General features: G+C 36.5%; 1 protein-coding gene across 1 annotated transcript in view; it reads right to left on the bottom strand.

The window, feature by feature from the left end:
* Positions 1-9,897: 9,897 nt before the first annotated feature.
* LOC107690267 (xylosyltransferase 1-like) overlaps positions 9,898-18,255 on the bottom strand; it is a 76,211-nt gene continuing 67,853 nt past the window's right edge. The window contains exons 9-11 of the mRNA XM_016488549.1: positions 17,926-18,121; positions 15,023-15,356; positions 9,898-11,300 (exon numbers count right to left, since the gene is read on the bottom strand). Coding sequence (XP_016344035.1) covers positions 10,978-11,300; positions 15,023-15,356; positions 17,926-18,121 — 853 coding nt within the window. The 3' untranslated portion in view covers positions 9,898-10,977. The remainder of the gene's footprint in view (positions 11,301-15,022; positions 15,357-17,925; positions 18,122-18,255) is intronic.

The raw sequence follows: 18,255 nt of genomic DNA, 5'->3' as shown, positions 1-18,255 counted from the left end.
ACATATATATATATATATATATATATATATATACACACAATATACTGAATACGAAAAAAAACATTTTAAATAATCGCTCTTAAACTTTTTGAAAAAATCCTGAGGAAAAAACTCAAAATTTTGACCTAAAGTTCTAAATTAAAATTTTTTATAATAATTTCTAAATAAATTATTATTAATTCAATTTTAATCATCAAAACTGTTTTCAATATGCTATATGCTAAAAAATAATAAGAATTGTTTCTTGAGCACCACATCAAAGTTGAAAACAGTTTTAATATTTTTGCCTGTGATGCAAAGCTGAATTTTCAGCATCATTAGTCCAGTCTTCATGATCTTTCAGAAATCATTCTAATATGCTAAAAAATAATAAGAATTGTTTCTTGAGCACCACATCAAAGTTGAAAACAGTTTTGCTGCTTAATATTTTTGTAATAGTTACTGTGATATATTTTATTCAGGATACTTTGAAGAACAGAAAGTTTCAAAGAGCAGCATTTATTTAGAATACTTTTTTGTTTTCAGTGTAAAAATCTTTACTTTCACATTTGATCGGTTTAATTTATCATTGCATAAAAGTTTACTCTAAAGTACTGACTCTAAACACTTGAAACGTAGTGTAAATAAACAAATTGATCAATATATATTTTCCATAAGTTCACTGTGCATTTTTTTTTTTTTTTTTTACAAAACTATAAATTTTTTACCTCTTGTCTTAAAAAAATTATGCTGTCAATAGAATAAAATAATCATAATTAATCTGATGATTTCAGACCGGTCATTAAAAAGTAGAATAAAATTTGAAGAGTTCAGATGCAAAAGCCTCTAAGTGCGTTTGAAATGTTAGAGGCTGTATTATGAATGTATTACTGAACCTATAGAAGCCTGATAAATCATTAATTTCAAACGGCACTTAGAGGCTTTTGCATCTGAACTCTTTATTTGCAAATTTGGTGAAAATTAAAAAAAAAAAAAAAAAACAATCACAAGACAAGCCCCATAATGACATTTACATTTTAAAAAATCTTATTTTTTCTTTCAAATTTTCTTACAGATGCCCTAGTTTTGCGGCCCCTCCTGGGTTAGAGGATATTAGTGGCCCCCTTCCATCACAGGCCCTGATGACACAAGACACATTTACATTTCACATCATAGCCTGGAGCACTTAGCATTTTACAAGGATTTACATTAGAAATGTATATGTGGAAAATGCATTGTGTACAGCCATTATGCCACACCGAGACATCTGGCTGCAAGCTTTGCGACTCCATAGTGAGGTGCTGCGAGGCCTCGAGTGAGAAACAGCAGAGCTTTTACGGTTTTCCTACAGTAATGAGCATTTCCTCATTTTCATTTTTCATTTTAAAAGTAGCTGTTTGGTTCAGCAATCAGGCACCTAAAAATACCACTATGTCATTCTCAAACTAGTGCCACTGTGTGACAAAATGCCGAAACTTGCAGAACAAGCTGCTTTTAAGGAATATATCGGCATAATTTGCTGCCTTAACGCTTGTCTTTAGGTGGCATGTGATAAACTGAGCCGCTCTCAGTGTCTGTTGCTTCTCAGTGCTGGCTGAGCGAGGCATTGTGCTTAATACCTTGTTTAATATGCCAGCACACCAGTGTGTGCCCTGATATCGCTCTAATTGATGCTGCCGTGCGATGCCACATTTGCTGTGTTGATAAATTGTTAAATAAGCAGGGCACTCGGCCGCCCCCATCCCCCTCATCCCGGGCTTTGTTTGTGTGCCAAGTGAACGCTCGGCTCTGACAGGCGCTCTGCTGGGGGATTTGAGTTCGTGCATGGCTGCTCAACCTTATTTGTATTGTTTGTCACGAAGACACTGTTGTTCTAAGGCTCTGCGGGGAGTTTGTTCGGCCTCTATCTCCTCTCTGTCTTTTATCTCTCTATTCGCACACTTCCACAGAGCACGCTGCCAGAGCTGAGATCCACTGTCTGTTGGCTCTGCGATGATATTGTTAGGGACTGTGGAATCGCATCCTAGAGCTGTGACTTTCACCCAAACCCTGAAAAAGGAGCGTGAAGACACTGAGCATGGAGTGCTCCATCTCCATCTGGGTGGATGCGCTCGCTTTGCACTTGGATTTTTGGTTGAGGTGGAAAGAGGTTCATTGTGCTTTGCTTAAGTGTTGGCTCGGTGAAGGGGATTATGGGGTTGCCCTGACTTCCTGTTGGCCCCTGATTGAAGTGAGCCCTGATTTCTCTTCCAGCTTTCTCAGTGTATGTGCACTTAGTTGGAATAGTACTCTAGGTCAGTCACATGATTAGGGATTGAACAGTTAACTAACCTGTGACTAACAAGAATGAAATGCTTCAGTTTTGTGACTTTCCAAAATGGCTTATATTTGGTCACATATCAGTGTTTCATACTTTTTCATGCAAAAGATGGGCCTCCTTAGTTCTTTGTTAAAATATAAAGGCTGCTAAATATTTTAAATATCCTCTGTGAGAAATAGAGTGATACATTTTTTAATTAGCTTTTATATTCATAATTTACTAAAGGCAAAGCAAAGCATTAAAATGTTATCTGGGAAATACTGAATTTGTGTATATTATTTTCTACCCACTATTGGAGCAATGTTAGATGCATAAACCTAGTATTTGAATGCACTTTTCACGAAAAAAAAATTGTTCCAAAACAGTTTTACAGTTAAGTTTGACAGCCCAAAAAGCACATTTTCAAGTAAATAAATAAATAAAATTTGTAAACATGCCCCAGCTTGAAAACCACTGGTTTACATCTTAATCAGTTTTCTCCACCACTATCACATATTAATATTGTTTATATAGTACTGTAATTAATATATAAACTAATTAGTATGATTATTATGGCAAGTATGATATTATAAAGGCAACCATTTTCCTCTCTAAAACTAAATTATTGGATTTTATATTAAAATTTTACTAAAGCAAAAAAAAAAATTTAAAAAAAAATTATATATGATGTGGAAAACTTTGAATTTGTATAAAGCATTTCAGTTAATTTGATTTTATTTGTATAGTGCTTTTCATGGTAAAAAATGGGTACAAAACAGTTTCGCTTTGACAGTCTTTTTCTTTTTTTTCCCTCAAGTTTTCCATGGCCCCCAGTGTGAAAATGATTTATCTTTTCATCTGTATTCACCACACACAAATTAATATTATTTATATCCTAATTTAATTATATACAATTATGTTGTGTGATATTATAGACATTTTTCCCTTAAATGATTATGTATTTATATTATTATTATTAAAGTATTTTATATTTGTATTATATATATATTCTTGCTGTACAAATCATTAAATTATTATCTGGAAAATATTGTATTTGTTTTATTTGTATTGTGCTTTTCACAATAAAAATAGCTACAAAGCAGTTTTTGTTTTCTCAAAAATTCTCAAATTGTCCATGGACCGCAGTGTGAAAACCCCTGGTTTAACCCTTGTGCGACCTTTTGGACATTTTTGTCCTTTTCAGTTTAGTTTTTTTTATCATTTTGCCTGTGTTATTGCCAACTGCATAAATTTTGGCACAGGTGTGTATTTTTATTGGAATTTTACTATTTCACTTCCATTTCCTTTAATAAATCTGTTTTGCACTAGGTACAAAAAATTGTTCCTCTCAGGACCTTAAGGACAAAAATGTCCCCATTGAAACCCATTAAAACTGCTATTTTTAATCGCAGTGCCATTTAACAGTTTTTTGACATGGACATTTTTGTCCACTATGGACCTATGTGTAACTTTTTTTAATTGACGCACAAGGGTTAAATGAATATGACCATCTTTGTCAATCTGATTTACCAACCATTACAATTACAAAACTGAACTAGAGCTGACGCCTCACTGTTAGCCAGAGCCCATCTCCACTTTGTGGTCAAAATGCCACAAGGACAAAATGAGCGATATCAGCCGGCACGGGTGAGTGACCTCCCTCTGGGCATGTGTGCATCTTGTTAGAACTCCCACATGATTTTACATTACGTATAGGGACATGTTTTAGTCTTTGGGCAGAAACCCTTGCTAAACTACTTCCCCTAGACAGCAAGTGTTCATGTTTGATTTCACTAAGCAGGCCTCTCGAGCTACAGACACCAAACATGCTCAAACTTGTTCTGAAAGAGATTAAAACTAAAGCCTGGTCCCCTTCACAGTCTCTCATTTAGAAGCAGCCCTGCACCTTGATTGTGGATTTTGCTGTTGTAGAGCCTCTGAACTTCACTTCAAAGTCGGCAGACTGCTAGGTGATCAGAGATGTCAGGACTTCAAAGCTCCAGATCGCCTATATAATAACGACGTCTTTATTAAAACATCTTCTCCCAAATTTGAAACACAGCACAACAGAGACGTTACTATTACTACAGGAGATTATTAAGACCCTTCCTGGCTTCACAAACAGAGATGCTCCAGATGCACCATGCGCTTTGTGTATCAGGTCAAGTAAATTTAGCAAGCGTTCCTTGCACACAGGGACGTGTGCAGTGTAAAGTGGTGTCTGCTACTGTGTTTGAGGTTTTTACACGGCAGGCTGAAAGCAATGGGCTCTCTGCTGAAGCAGACCCCTGTGAGGCCGTGCATTAGTGTGCTGTGTTGGTGCTGCACTCAGATGACCAAGACCTAATGGAGGTGTGGGACCACGGCAGCACACGCTACGACAGACTCATCCAGCTTAGCGCACATCAGCACAGCCAGAGAGAAGAGCCTCGAGAGGGGGCTTGTGAGGGACACACTGGCAATCGGTTGTGCTAAGTGCCCCTGTCCTTTGCTCCCACTGTGTACAAGAAAGAATAGCATCATCTCTGGTTCTAGGAAGTAGTACAGATGCTCAAATGCTTTCTGGGTAAAGTCAATGCAGTGAGTTCACTTTAGCCTTGAAAATATAAGAAATGCAGAGAGCAGATGGATTCATTATTACTACACATCTGTATAAAACTGTTTTCTTTCCTCCTGGTAAGTTGTGCAATTGAGCATTTATATTGAGCATAGTGACTGCTAAACTTTATATTTCACCACTGTTGTTATGGAAATTATGCCAGTGTTACTTTCATGTCTCCAGGAACCTGTAAGAGGCACAATGAGCGCAAGCAGAAGATAATCTTACTTTAAACTCGCAATTTCAAATAACTGTTTTCTGTTGTAATATATTTTAAAAAGTAATTTATTCCTGTGATGGCAAAGCTGAATTTTCAGCATCATTACACCAGTCTTCAGTGTCACATGATCCTTCAGAAATCATTCTAATATGCTGATTTGCTGCTCAAGAAACCTTTTTTATTATTAGTGTTGAAAACGGCTGTGCTGCTTAATATTTTTGTGGGAACCATGGCTTTAAAAAAAAAGTTCAAAAGAACAGCATTTATATGAAATATAAATCTTTTGTAGCATTATAAATGTCTTAACTGTCACTTTTGTCAATTTATTGTGTCCTTGCTAATATATTATTGATTTATTTTAATCAATCATCCAAATCATACTGACCCCAAACATTTGAATGGTAGTGATTATTATTAAATATTAAATTTGTTTTTATTTTTATATATATAACATTTTATAAATCTTATAAATTCATGTTATTTGTATGATATTTGTATTATTATACAATTGAATTAAATAATAATGGTAATAGCATTAATTGGTATTGTTGTATTAAGTTTATAAATAATATATTTTTTATTTGGTAAGATGTCATGTAATAAAAGGCCATTATTGAAAACAAAAGTGTTGCGTTTATAATTTTGTTCAGTGTATATTGTACATATGTTGCATTATATGAAGAGTTTATTTGCAAAAACGGTTAACTCCCGTTTTTAACAATCAAACTGCAGTTGGGTTATTTTGATTAGGTAAAAAATAACAAAAAAATACACAATAAAACCATGATAACAATAAAAAACATGATTTTTGAAAATTAAAAATGATTTGCTTTTGCAAATAAACTTAATTTTAAATTAATTTAATTTATAAATTTTAATAAGTATTAATTTTTGTATTTTTTTTTTGTAAGTAGTCATGTAGGCAATTATTGCAAAATAATGCAAAACCCCTTGAGGACGATACATTTCCACTGCATGCCAAGGTCCTGATAACCCTGTTGCTGGTTATTTTGGGATGATTTCAGCTGGTTATACATCCTCCTCTACATGCCTGCATGGTCTTTCAGTGTTGCATGCATAACATTTGCGAGTGATCATACATCACTGGATTATCTCACCGTCTAGATTAAAAATCAGACAGATTGCTTAAGAAAGCATGCGTGTGTCCTAAAGCGCCACTGCCAGGCTGCAGATGGAGGGTGAGGGTGGCAACAATTAACTACCCATATCAGTATCTAATTAGCCCTGCAGGATTACATCAGTACACACTGTCAAAGCAGTGCCAGACACACTAGACAAGGGGACAGCTGTGTTTCCATGCTGCAGGTGAGACAGGTGTGTGCCGTGTAGCCGCTAATTTGACTGCCTTTTCCATTCAGTAAGTCGGTGGAAGCAGCACAAGATCGATGGGCTAAAAGTGACTCTTTGTTCCTGGATAGAAGGATGCGGGGAGTCCCGAAATCAGCCTCAGCGGACCACACAGCTTTAGGGACCCTACCCTCTTGTAATGGCGTTAAAGAGCAGCACTCCACGTCAGCTGCTTTATCTACTGCAAATGTGACTGAAACCCTGCAGAAGCGCTTCTCCTGCCTTGTTACTGGTGAAGCATTGTGTCTGATGAGGAGAAATGAGATGACAAAGGTGTTTTTTATTCAAAAATTCAGTATGAAGAAAAGGACAGCAAAACCGAAAGAACATTGATACAGAAGGCATTTACAACAGCAGTTTTTTGGTTTCGTGGAGAAATGAAAGATACGGAGACTACATGTTTGATGCTTACAGACACAAAGGTTGGGAACAACAGCTAAGGCACAGAGGTCCCCTCCGACTGAAGAGTTGAAATAAATTGTGCAACAGTTGCTCAACAAAACATTCCAGCACAAAGAACGGCATTCTGGCGTAAGATTCTCTGAAAGGCAAAAATGTTCATTAAGAGCCCAAACCACACACTCAACCCTTCACATGAAAATGCTGACAGTCTATACAGTGCCAATCAATACACCAAAACCTGACCCACTTAGACACTGCTTTTTAAAAACAAGGTTATTTACAATACTTTATGAACGTCAGTCCAATACAAAATACTTTACATTGTCATTCCTACCAAAATAGCTATAGTACAGAAGAGATGTCTGAGAGATGTGGTAATAAATATCATTTCAATGTGAATGTCAGATTAGATATTTCTGTGAAAGTAATGTGAAAGAAAGCGGTATGTTGCTGTATTTGTGAGGTTAGATTCGCCCACTGCAGAGATCTTCTTTTTTTACCCATACAATTAAAAAAGGCTGTGGGGGTCAGTGTTGTTTTGAAGCCTACTGACTTTAATTGCATTGACAAAATTAACATTTTTCAAATAAACTCTTCTTTTGTGTCCCATAGAAGATGGAACGACATGAGGGCGAGTAAATCATGACAGAATTTTCAGCTTTGGATGAACTATCCCTTTAAAGGTGAAGTGTGTAATTTGTCTTTTTCTGCATGAAAAGATCTGTAATGTCTGTGTATTTGACAAACATTGCATCTAATCCACTCCATCTGAAAGAATGTACACAAACAGAGCAAGCAACCTCACAGGAAGCAGAAAGTGTCTTGTCTTTGTTTTTACCTCATTTCCTGACTACAAGCGGCAAAACGGTTAAATCCAACCGAGGTTGAACACGTATTGTTTTAGGCCACGCTCCATCTCTCGCCCTGCCCCAAACTCAGACAGAGCAGTGTTTGCATTCACTGAGAGGAATCTGCACACAAAACTGGAATAGGAGATTATCTGAACACGACACACTTCACCTTTAAGCGTAAAATAGATCTTAACATTAATATTTTACTATCCAGTGGCTGAATCCTCACTTACAGCCAATATCGTAAATCAGAAGTCAATGAGATGTATGTGAATAGATAATTTCATAGAATTTCTCTTTTACGAATATCAAATTATTTCCACTTTCACACGTACAGTACGGATGTAACACCACTTAGACAAGCAATAGTCTATTAAAAAATGTAAATAACAATGCATTCCCATTTCGCACCCCGCTGGGAACATATGAATGACAAGAGTGCTTTATTGAAATTTTAAGGTCGCATCCTCCTTTGGATCACATGACAGCAATGACATTTCACTGTTTGCGCACCCTGGGCAGGACGCCACATCTCTGAGGACCAGATAACAATCAGATTGCATACAAAGTGATGTCTAGGCCAGGGTCACAGAGTCCCAGAGGGGACGTGCTCCTCAAATGAGAGAGTGCAACAAGCCACACTAGCCCAGTTTAAATATGGAGTTGTACAGTTGCAATGTAGAAACATAAAAGGTTTGTAAAAATGGAAAAATGTTGGTCCAATGCAAACTGTAGAGTCCAGCAAGCTTGCAATCTTCCTCACTAAAAATACATTTGAGAGGCCACCCTATCATTATTATGGATGTGAGTAATTCGGATGGCCCAATCTGGAAAATGTGACGTCCAAACGGTGTACGAGCAGAAAAGAGACTGAACCCACGAACTTTAGGAACCATGTTGAAATTGCATGGATGCTACCAACCAGTCCAGCCCATGTCGGTTTTTGTTCGTTTGCGCAATATATGGCGAAAGTACCAAACACTGGCTCGTATAAAAACACTAGAATAAAGAAAATGACAAGCAGCATGACTGGAATCTCCATTCTTGAGGTCATTTAAGATCATTCATCCAGTTAGTTTCCCGATGAGCTCAACGTTTGTCAAATGAACAGATGGACCTCAGGTGGAGGGGCAGAAAGGTCTTTACTAACGCCCGTTCTAGTACCGCATCTTGTGTTTATAGTTGTAATATGGTTGGGATGATAGCCTTTGTAAATAAAGGCAGCTTGTTTACAAAAGGTATTGAATGAGCTGCAAAAACAGCATATAGACATTAGTCATTGACTAAAAAATATCTATTTCATTTATATAAACACATGAATAAATAGCCAACTTGCAACCTAACTCAGCTACCCAGTACCTCTGTTCAAGGGAAAGGAAAAATTATAAAACAATAAAAAGCACAGCTGGCACCTTCCATGTTAAGTTTCGAGAGCCTGAAGGGGAACAGCATACAGACAGAACAACACTTCAGACAGTCGCACAACATACTCGAGACTCTCTCGCTTACAGAATTGTAGCTTGGTATCGTGCAAGTTTTGACCTCTCCACAGAATCCTTTCCCCTTGGACCATAAGCGAACTAATTGACTAAAACAACTTTATCGATACTCTATTTGATGCCTGATTAGAAATGTTAGTAAAAAACAAAAACAAAATTGCTAGCTAAACAATTTTGCTGTCTTTACACTTTTACACTACTGTTCAAAAGTTAAGTAAAGTTCAAAAGGGTCAGTAAGATGTTTTGAAGACAATAATACTTGTATTAATCTAGGATGGAATAAAGTCATTATAAGAGACAGTAAATACTTTTGTAATGTTATAAATTATTTATATTTTAAATAAATGTTCTTTTGAACGTTCTATTAAAGAATCCTGAAAAAATGCATCGTTTAAAAAAAAATAAAAAAAATAAATAAAAAGCAGAACAGCGGTTTTCAACGCTGATGATAATAGGAAACGTATCTTGAGCACTAAATCAGTATACCAGAATGATTTCTGAAGGATCATGTGACACTGAAGACTGGAGTAATGACTGCTGATAGTTCAGCTTCACCATCAAAGGAATAAATGAGATTTTAAAATGTATTACAATAGAAAAAGTTATTTTAATTTGCAGTAGTTCATATTATTTCTGATTTACTGCATTGTTGATCAAATAAATGTATCCTTGGTGAGAATAAAGACTTCTTTCAAAAATGTACTGACCTCAAACTTTTGAATGGTAGTATGCATCACCCGTCACATTACATAACTAAAGCTAAATATGCTCAAAACCTTTCCTGTTCTCCGTTTTCTGTTAGCTTGCAAGCTCTCCAGCCTTCGCATATCTCTAGCCTGATAACTGATAAGCCTGCTAGCTTGACACACATGCAACCACCACTTATTTGTCCTTTTTATTGTTTGTAGCTACCATTGCTACAAAAGTATAACCAAAAAGGCCATTTTGATTATACAGAAGAGTGATACATTTTTGAACAGACTAACTAACTGCTACCTCTTTGCCTCCAAAGGTCATAGAATTCTGTGGAGGTTGGCATCTTGCACGACACTGGATCTCTTTTACTTGTCAAAAGCTAAGTTTTATTAAAACCAGATGTTTTTCAACCAATAACTTATTCAAACTAAACAGGAGACTTTATTAGGGGAGTTTGAAGGCTTTAAATGCCTGTTTGACTGCATTTGATCCAGTGAAAGCCTTGTAAAAATGGAACTATTTTTCTAAAAATTAAAGAAACACACAATGTTGTGCTACAGACAGTTATATACGATCTGAAACATTGGTTTTAATTAGGTATAGGTTGAAAAACGCTCCTCCTATCATTTATTTTAGGTGCAAGGGTATTTGTTTTTAAATATAGAGGCTTACTATACAAACCTACCTTTTGGTCTTACAACCAGTGTTAAGGTCCATTCTGTGCTTAATAACCCAATCCCAGCATTCAGCTGTAACACCTACATTTAGGCATCACCTGCTGCTTCCAGTTGACAAAGATTCAATCACAGTAATCAAAATAAATTAAATATAGAGAAGCCTGACAGCACCCACATCACTAGAGCACTCAAGAGTTTGAGAGGGCACACATTTAAAAAACAAAAATCATCAGAAACTTCCCAGCGTACACTTTCGAGGCCCCGTGTCTTGCGTTTGAGAGAGGGCCGTTTTGCTCATATTCACATGAGCAATGCTGGAAAATAAATAATAAAAACAAAATGGCCTAAGAAATGAAACAAGGCGAGTCTTCAGGGCAGTGAATGCTGCTACCTGATTCGTCCGTTGGTTTTGGGTGGGCCCAGCTGGGACTTTGGGTCCGGGCTGAGAGAGCTCCACACCGTTTCCCTGCAAGTCTGCATGACTGGACAGCTACTGGGGCCCGTTGAACACACGTACACAGCTGACCACACCTCGCCCACGAGACTGTCCACCCAGCGCTCCAGCTCGGACCCCGTAAGCTCTGCGTTGTGTTCGGCCGCTTCGACCTGACCCAGGTGCACCGGGATGTTGAGGATGGGGTTCAGGCCATGGAAGCTCTGCTCCATGTAGCTGTTCTTGGCCGGCCCGTTGTGCGTTCTTAAAGCATCCTCTGAGAGAGAGAGAGAAGAAAAAGAGGGTTTTTTTCCCACGAGGATTAAGAACTTAATGCAAGCAAAGCAAAACTGGGATTATGACTGAATTCGCTGGAACATTTTACATTTTTAGACATGAAAAATAAAGAACAGCCCCCCGATTTCATTTTTTGGGGGAAAAAAAAGAGATGACGTTTTGCATTTTCTTCAGCTATGGGATGTCATTTATGGATTTATATTTGCACAATGAACTTTAAAGCTAATGTTTGTTCATTTAGATAGGAGAAAGTATGCAACATCCACATTAGCTTTAAGGTTTGTTAGTGCTGAATTTGTGTGTTGAGCTGGTGGATGGGAGGTTATTGGTCATATGTCAACGAGATTATTATTTTTGTGTGGGTACAAATCTGTATCTGTAAACCAATGTTATATCAGAGTTATTTACACTGCTGTTCAAAAGTTTAGGATCAGTAAGATTTTTTATGTTTTTTTTTTTAATGGAGTCTCATGCTCATCAAGGCTGTATTTATTTGATCAGAAAAATACAGAAAAAAATACCAGCAATATTGTGAAATATTATTGAAATTTTTCATATTGGTTTCCTATTTGAATATACTTTAAAATCTAATTTATTTCTGTGATACAGCACTGAATTATAAATAGAAAACATTTCTAACAATATCAGTCTTTGCTATCACTTTTTATCCATTTAACACATCCTTGCGGAGTATTAATTATTCTTAAAAAAAAAAGAAAGAAAAAAATTTACTGACCCCAAACGTTTAAATAGTAGTGTATATTGTACCACAAAATTTCTATTTTGAATAAACACTCTTCTTTTTAACTTTTCATTTGTCAAAGAATCCTGGAAAAATGATCACAGGTCCCAAAAAATATTAAGCAGCACAACTGTTTCCAACATTGATTATAAATAATCATATTAGCATGATTTCTAAAGGATTAGAAAAGACAGGAGTAATGATGCTGAAAATTCAGCTTTGCATCACAGGAATAAATTACATTTTAAAGTATATTAAAAATAGAAAACTTATTTCAAATTGCAATAATATTTCACAAAATTATATATTTTTTCCCTTTATTTTTGATCAAATAGATACAGCCTTGATGAGCATAAGAAACATCTTTAAAAAAAACATGAAAAATCTTACTGATCCCAAACTTTTGAATGGCAGTGTATATACTATTAAAGTATTTTTAATTAGTTTTTATTTTTATATTTTCAGTTTTTAAATATAGTTTGTTTTAGTAATTTAATTTAAATGTAATTATTTTTATGAGTTCTTTTAAATATTTTGCAAAGACACATTTAATTGCTCAAAAGTGACTAAAGACATGTATGATGTTACAGAAGATTTCTAAGGAAGATGATGAAAAAGATGACGAGTCTCCAGCCACAAGAGGCTTCATGCTGTAACTTAACTTTTACTAAGTTTTAATACATTCAGTCTATTTTGAGGGCATGAAAAACTTTACAGCTGAGATTTTACAAAATCTCTATCAAAATGGCATTAAATATCTATACTTTGTTTAATTTTTAAACACATCTTCAAATATAAACTAGACCAGTAGTCTGCATCACATCATCTAACATCAGATGGCTAACAACAGCTCATTTATCTGTGAGGATGGAGGTAAAGCGGTGAATTCCTCGGGCTCCTCACACTTCTCTCTCCAGCCGCCCTTCACAGATCACCCTCTGTGTCTCTTCCTGACCCCCCTCTCCAGGTTGGCCCACCTCCTTTCCAGAACATGCCATTTCACGCTCACAGGAAGTGCATGGATAGGATGGCGTCGTTGCTTACAGCGTGCCGCCCGACCTGGGCCGCATAAACACACTCCATAAACTTTTATTAGCTGTGGGTGCAGAGGCACGGACAGCAAAAGAACTCGGTGCCTGCCGTAGACATTAATCATACGACAGTCTGGTAAATCACGTGTGTTTATCACCCGCCCATTCCCACACCGAACCGCAATCACAAGCTCTCCCTCATTAGGAGCATTTTGAGGACAGATGACCGCACACCACACTTATTTCCAAATGTCCCTAATGGGCTCGAGATACCAATCGTGGCCCCAGCACAGTAATCTTTTGGAGTTTATTCCAATGAAAGGTGACCCGGCGTGATGTGTATTACTCATTCGTGACTGTGAGCCGGGGCTATATATAGGCAAGCGAGCGGCCCAGGAACAGAGCTAGACGTGAAGACAGAAAGTGCCTTTGAAAGCAGGGGGGTGGATGACCTGAAAGGTTGAGGCAGTTTAATATACAGCGTACCATATTGTCAGACTATGGTCTTCAAAAAAAGCACCCAAAATGCAAGAGGATTAGTCATTACATCTGGAGGAAGGATCATTTAAATATACGATCCTGGAACAGCGCATAAATCAAAGCTTCAAATGCGGAGCATTTTCTCCAGTGATATTCTATGCTACGATGGCCAGTTTAGACCGTGTTTATTTTTTCAACTATGAGAGTTGACAGGAAAAAAACAATGTTGTTTGTCGTGGAAGCGATTTATATTTGCCCCATGAATTTTAAAGCTGATGTTTGTTAACTTGGATTGGAGATTGTATTTTAGCATCCACATTAGCTTTACGTGTTGTTGGTATGTCATGCTTGTTAAAAGCGCTATATAAATAAAGGTGACTTGACTTGACTTGCGCTGGTGGATTGGAGGTTATCTATTTTTTTTTTTTTGTGAAAAATTTGTGTTTAATCCAGTGTTTTATATACTATCAGCTTACTATTAGCTTTTATTTTTATATTTTAATTTTTATTTCTTTTAAGTCATTTATATACGTTTTTTTCTGTTTAGACTTCATTTAAATTTTATTTTAGTATCAGTAAATAATATTAGTTCATCAACTTAAACTTATTTTCTTTCAGCTAATTGCCAAGGGAAACTTTCTAATTTAAATCTTTGGTCTTGGTCCCACTTTATTTTAAGGTCCAATTCTCGATATTAACAATCCATTAACTATGACTTTTTCCTCAGTAAACTCCTAATCTTCTGCTTATTAATAGTTAGTAAGGTAGTTGTTAAGTTTAGGTATTTGGTAGGATTATGGATGTAGAATATGGTCATGCAGAATATGTGCTTTATAAGTACTAATAAACAGCCAATATGTTAATAATAGGCATGCTAGTAAGCAACTAGTTAATAGTGAGAATTGGTCCCTATACTAAAGTTACCAAATCTTTTTTTACATTTTACATTTTGTCTACATTTTTCATCAAATATTTATGTTATTATACATCAGCTTATTTCATATGAAAAAACCTGTTTTTAATAGATACATTTAAATTAAATAGTTAATTTTAGTTAATTTAATAACAATAAGAACAATATTGTAAAGAGTAGCGTTAAGAAGTTTATTTTTAGGGAATTATTTTGTTCAAATGGTTCGTTTAAAAAAATAGGTTCAATAAATGATTGACTGATTAATTTGAATCATCATACGGTGTATTTTTGTCTTCCTTTTTTTTTGATGAATTGATTTAAATGTTGTTAAATACATACTTTCTCACTATCTTTTTAATTAGGCTTCATAAATTCTATCATGTCTCCCAACTCAACATTTTACCCCAAACTAATTTCTTACACTGAAGACTCTCACACTTTGGAATCAGTTCAACTGAATCATCAAAAACAACCAGTTCAAAAGAACGATTCATTCATGAATCTTTGTCACCTTCCGTATACAGTGTAACTCTCACCTTGGCGTATAGGCAGGTGTTTGTGGTGGGTAAGGGGAGTGATGAGAAAGCGCGTCTCTGCCACAGGGCTCCAGTGGTGCAGCACACGTACGGTCCACATGCCGGGCCGCAGGGGCAGGTTCAGCGGAGGCCTGTAGTGAGTGAACTCAGCACTGGCGTCGATCAGGATGTCGTAGGTGGCAGCGATGACATTGGTGGGGTCAATCCACACCACAGTCATGGTCACATTTGACCCTTTCCCCCATTTCTGCATCCCCACAGGCTCGGCCATGGGTCCCATCAGATTCCCAAAGTTCCGGAATATCCTTTCCTTAGCATCCCAGTCTGTTCCAATCTGATTATTGAGAGGAAACGACCAAAAACAGATATTTAACATGAAAGTCAAGAGCAGTTTCCACCCAATCTTTTAGCCCAATGAACCTTCACAGCCCCATGAGTAAGGTTCAAGTACCCCTTTATTGACACAAACCAATGTTCCCATTCACTCTGGATATCATTTAACATGAAGATTAATTATATTAAAGCCACTTTTAAATCATTGATAAAACAAATCAATGCTGTGGGTGAATAACAGATCGAGTCACATATATAAATCACAAACACAGACTACTGTTCAAATGTTTGGGGTCAGTAAAATGTTTTAATATTTTTAAAAGTCATCTCACCAAAGCTGCATTTATTTAATGAAAAATATAGTAAAACAGTAATATTGCATCATATTACTACAATGTAAAATAGCTGTTTTATTTGAATACCTTTTTATGCAATTTATTCCTGTGATGGCAAAGCTGATTTTTCAGCATCATTACTCCAGTCTTCAGTGTCACATGATCCTTCAGAAATCATTCTAATATGCTGATTTGCTGCTCAATAAATATTTATTATTACTGTGCTGCTTAATATTTTTGTATCAACGTGATACTTTGATTCTTTGATGAATATTAATTTAAAAGAACACAATTTATTTGAAATAGAAATCTTTTGTAACACTGTACATTATAATTTACTGTCACTTTTGTTGCATCAAAAAATGCATCCTTAAATGCAAAATAAAAATATTCACGTTTCAAAACATTTTTTTTTGTTTCTTTAAAAAAGGAACTCATCGTAATCTGAAAATTATTTTTATGCTTTTACATAAATATATTAATATTGATTTTATATTATTTATTATATTCTTCCATTACATTTCTCATAATATTTTGCAAGTTGGTAACACAGTTTTCAATATGTTTCCATAAGTTTAAGTAAAATCTTTTCAAGTACCCCTGGAACCTGCCAGAGTACCCCTTGGGTAACATATACCCCTGGCTGGGAATCACTGATCTAAAACAAAGTTGGAGAGGCAGAAGCAGTAAAAGTGAAGAAGAATGAAGGCAAGTGAGGCAGGAAGAGAACAAAGTCCTGAGGCCTCTGAGACAGAGTGTGTCGCTCCTGATGCAGAGATGTGTCAGTTCACCCCCTCCAGACACTGCACAGGCCCTCATTGCTATGGAAGCTGTACAAACTTTCTGTATCCTTAAAATTCAGTCCCCTAAGACACCAGAGTACTGGGATGCCTGAGCTCTGTACATACCGGTGGCTCCCTAAGAGAGGAACATACAGCCAAAAGAATTGCACAAGATCCTATCGTAAGTAAACAGATGGCACCAATTGGGACAGCCAGTACCAGCTGAGATGAGCATAATTGCATCAAACGATCAGCAGTGCCCAGTGTAATGTTTCTCCCACTGTGAGGTAATTTGACTTGTGGGATGGGGGGTGCTGGTGGATTGCAGCCGTGTAACGTTAGCTCCCTCTGGCCACTCTTAGAAATTTCTACCGAGGACGTGACCGACAGCGGGAGTCTCTTACGCTTGATCCCTCCTCGGCCGTGCCTGCACCTCAGTAAAACATAGCAAATCAATTTGATCATTCTGTTGGGAAGATGCCTGAGACCCAGCTGGACTTGGTTTAAGCACTTTACAGCTCTGCTGTCTTGTCTATGGGTGTCCCCCAAGGACGGATGCTGGGAAATGACATCCAGGCAGGCTCCAAAATCAACTTTTTCCCACACAGATGAATTAAGAACATGCACTAGTCATACATTTATATATAATATATGATATACACTACCATTCAAAAATTTGGGGTCTGTAAGATTTTTGTCATGTTTTTGAAAGAAGTCTCTTCTTCTCATAAAGCCAGACTTTACTTGATCAAAAATACAGTAATATTGTGACATTATTAATAATAATTATATTATTATGTATAACAACGGTTTGCTATTTTATTATACTTTAAAATGCAATTTATTTCTGTGATGGCAAAAATACAATTTAAGCAGCCATAACTCGAGTCAGATCATTTTTTATATTTCTTTTTATTACTCACATTATTATTATTAACATTAAATATTTTAATTCAAAATAGAGTAGAGTGATTGTTCACCATTAATTTGAATTGTTTGTCACTTTCATCAGCAAAGGAAGTGTATAAGTCATTATTTTATCCCCATACTCGTGGCAGACAAATCACTGATTACGCCAAAGGGCAAGATGACAGGTATGGCGCTGCCTGACAGCTAAATCAATGAAGAACGCCTGAATTATTGGTTGTTTAACGGAGTATGTCAAGCACAATGTGCAGCAGTGTAAGATTGCCAATAATATTCGGAGGTCAATTTTCTTAGCAATGCATACATTCTGAGGGTACCGCAGGGGGTGATTTGGCACCTATAGACTGCCAAGACATTTTTACTGCAGTGAGCCAGAACAAAACACGCATTGTCTTAAAACTGCACGATGACAGTTTCTGTTCTCAACAGAAAACACATAAATGTGCTACCCATCATGCTTTAACTACTGGAATATACGAAAACACTTCTTCTCCAGTGTGTGTTGTAATACAGTGAGTTTACTAACCTCTGCAAACTGCAGTCTGTTGAAGGTATTGGGTGGATAGGTGAACCTGAAGAACTGCTTGGGCATAACCCAGGTCTCCAGGGTTTCCAGTTTGCTGGTTGCCAGGTTGGTGGCATGATGTCTGACCAGGTATCCCTGGAACTCATCAGACAGGAAGTAGATGTGGACAGACACAGGATGTCCCATGGCAAAATACCTAAAGGCACAAAATAAGTAATTTAACCCTCGTTTAACAATTCGCAACGCTTGCATTTAGAGTCCAGATTTACCTTTCAGCCACATTTGCCAAAGGGGCCTTCATTGGGGAATTTTTTTATAAATAATATTTCT

Source organism: Sinocyclocheilus anshuiensis, unplaced genomic scaffold (assembly GCF_001515605.1).
Source record: "Sinocyclocheilus anshuiensis isolate Anshui unplaced genomic scaffold, SAMN03320099.WGS_v1.1 scaffold461, whole genome shotgun sequence".
Classification (NCBI taxonomy): Eukaryota; Metazoa; Chordata; class Actinopteri; order Cypriniformes; family Cyprinidae; genus Sinocyclocheilus; species Sinocyclocheilus anshuiensis.
The sequence above is the reverse complement of the archived record's forward strand: the minus strand, read 5'-3'. Positions and strand labels throughout refer to the sequence as shown.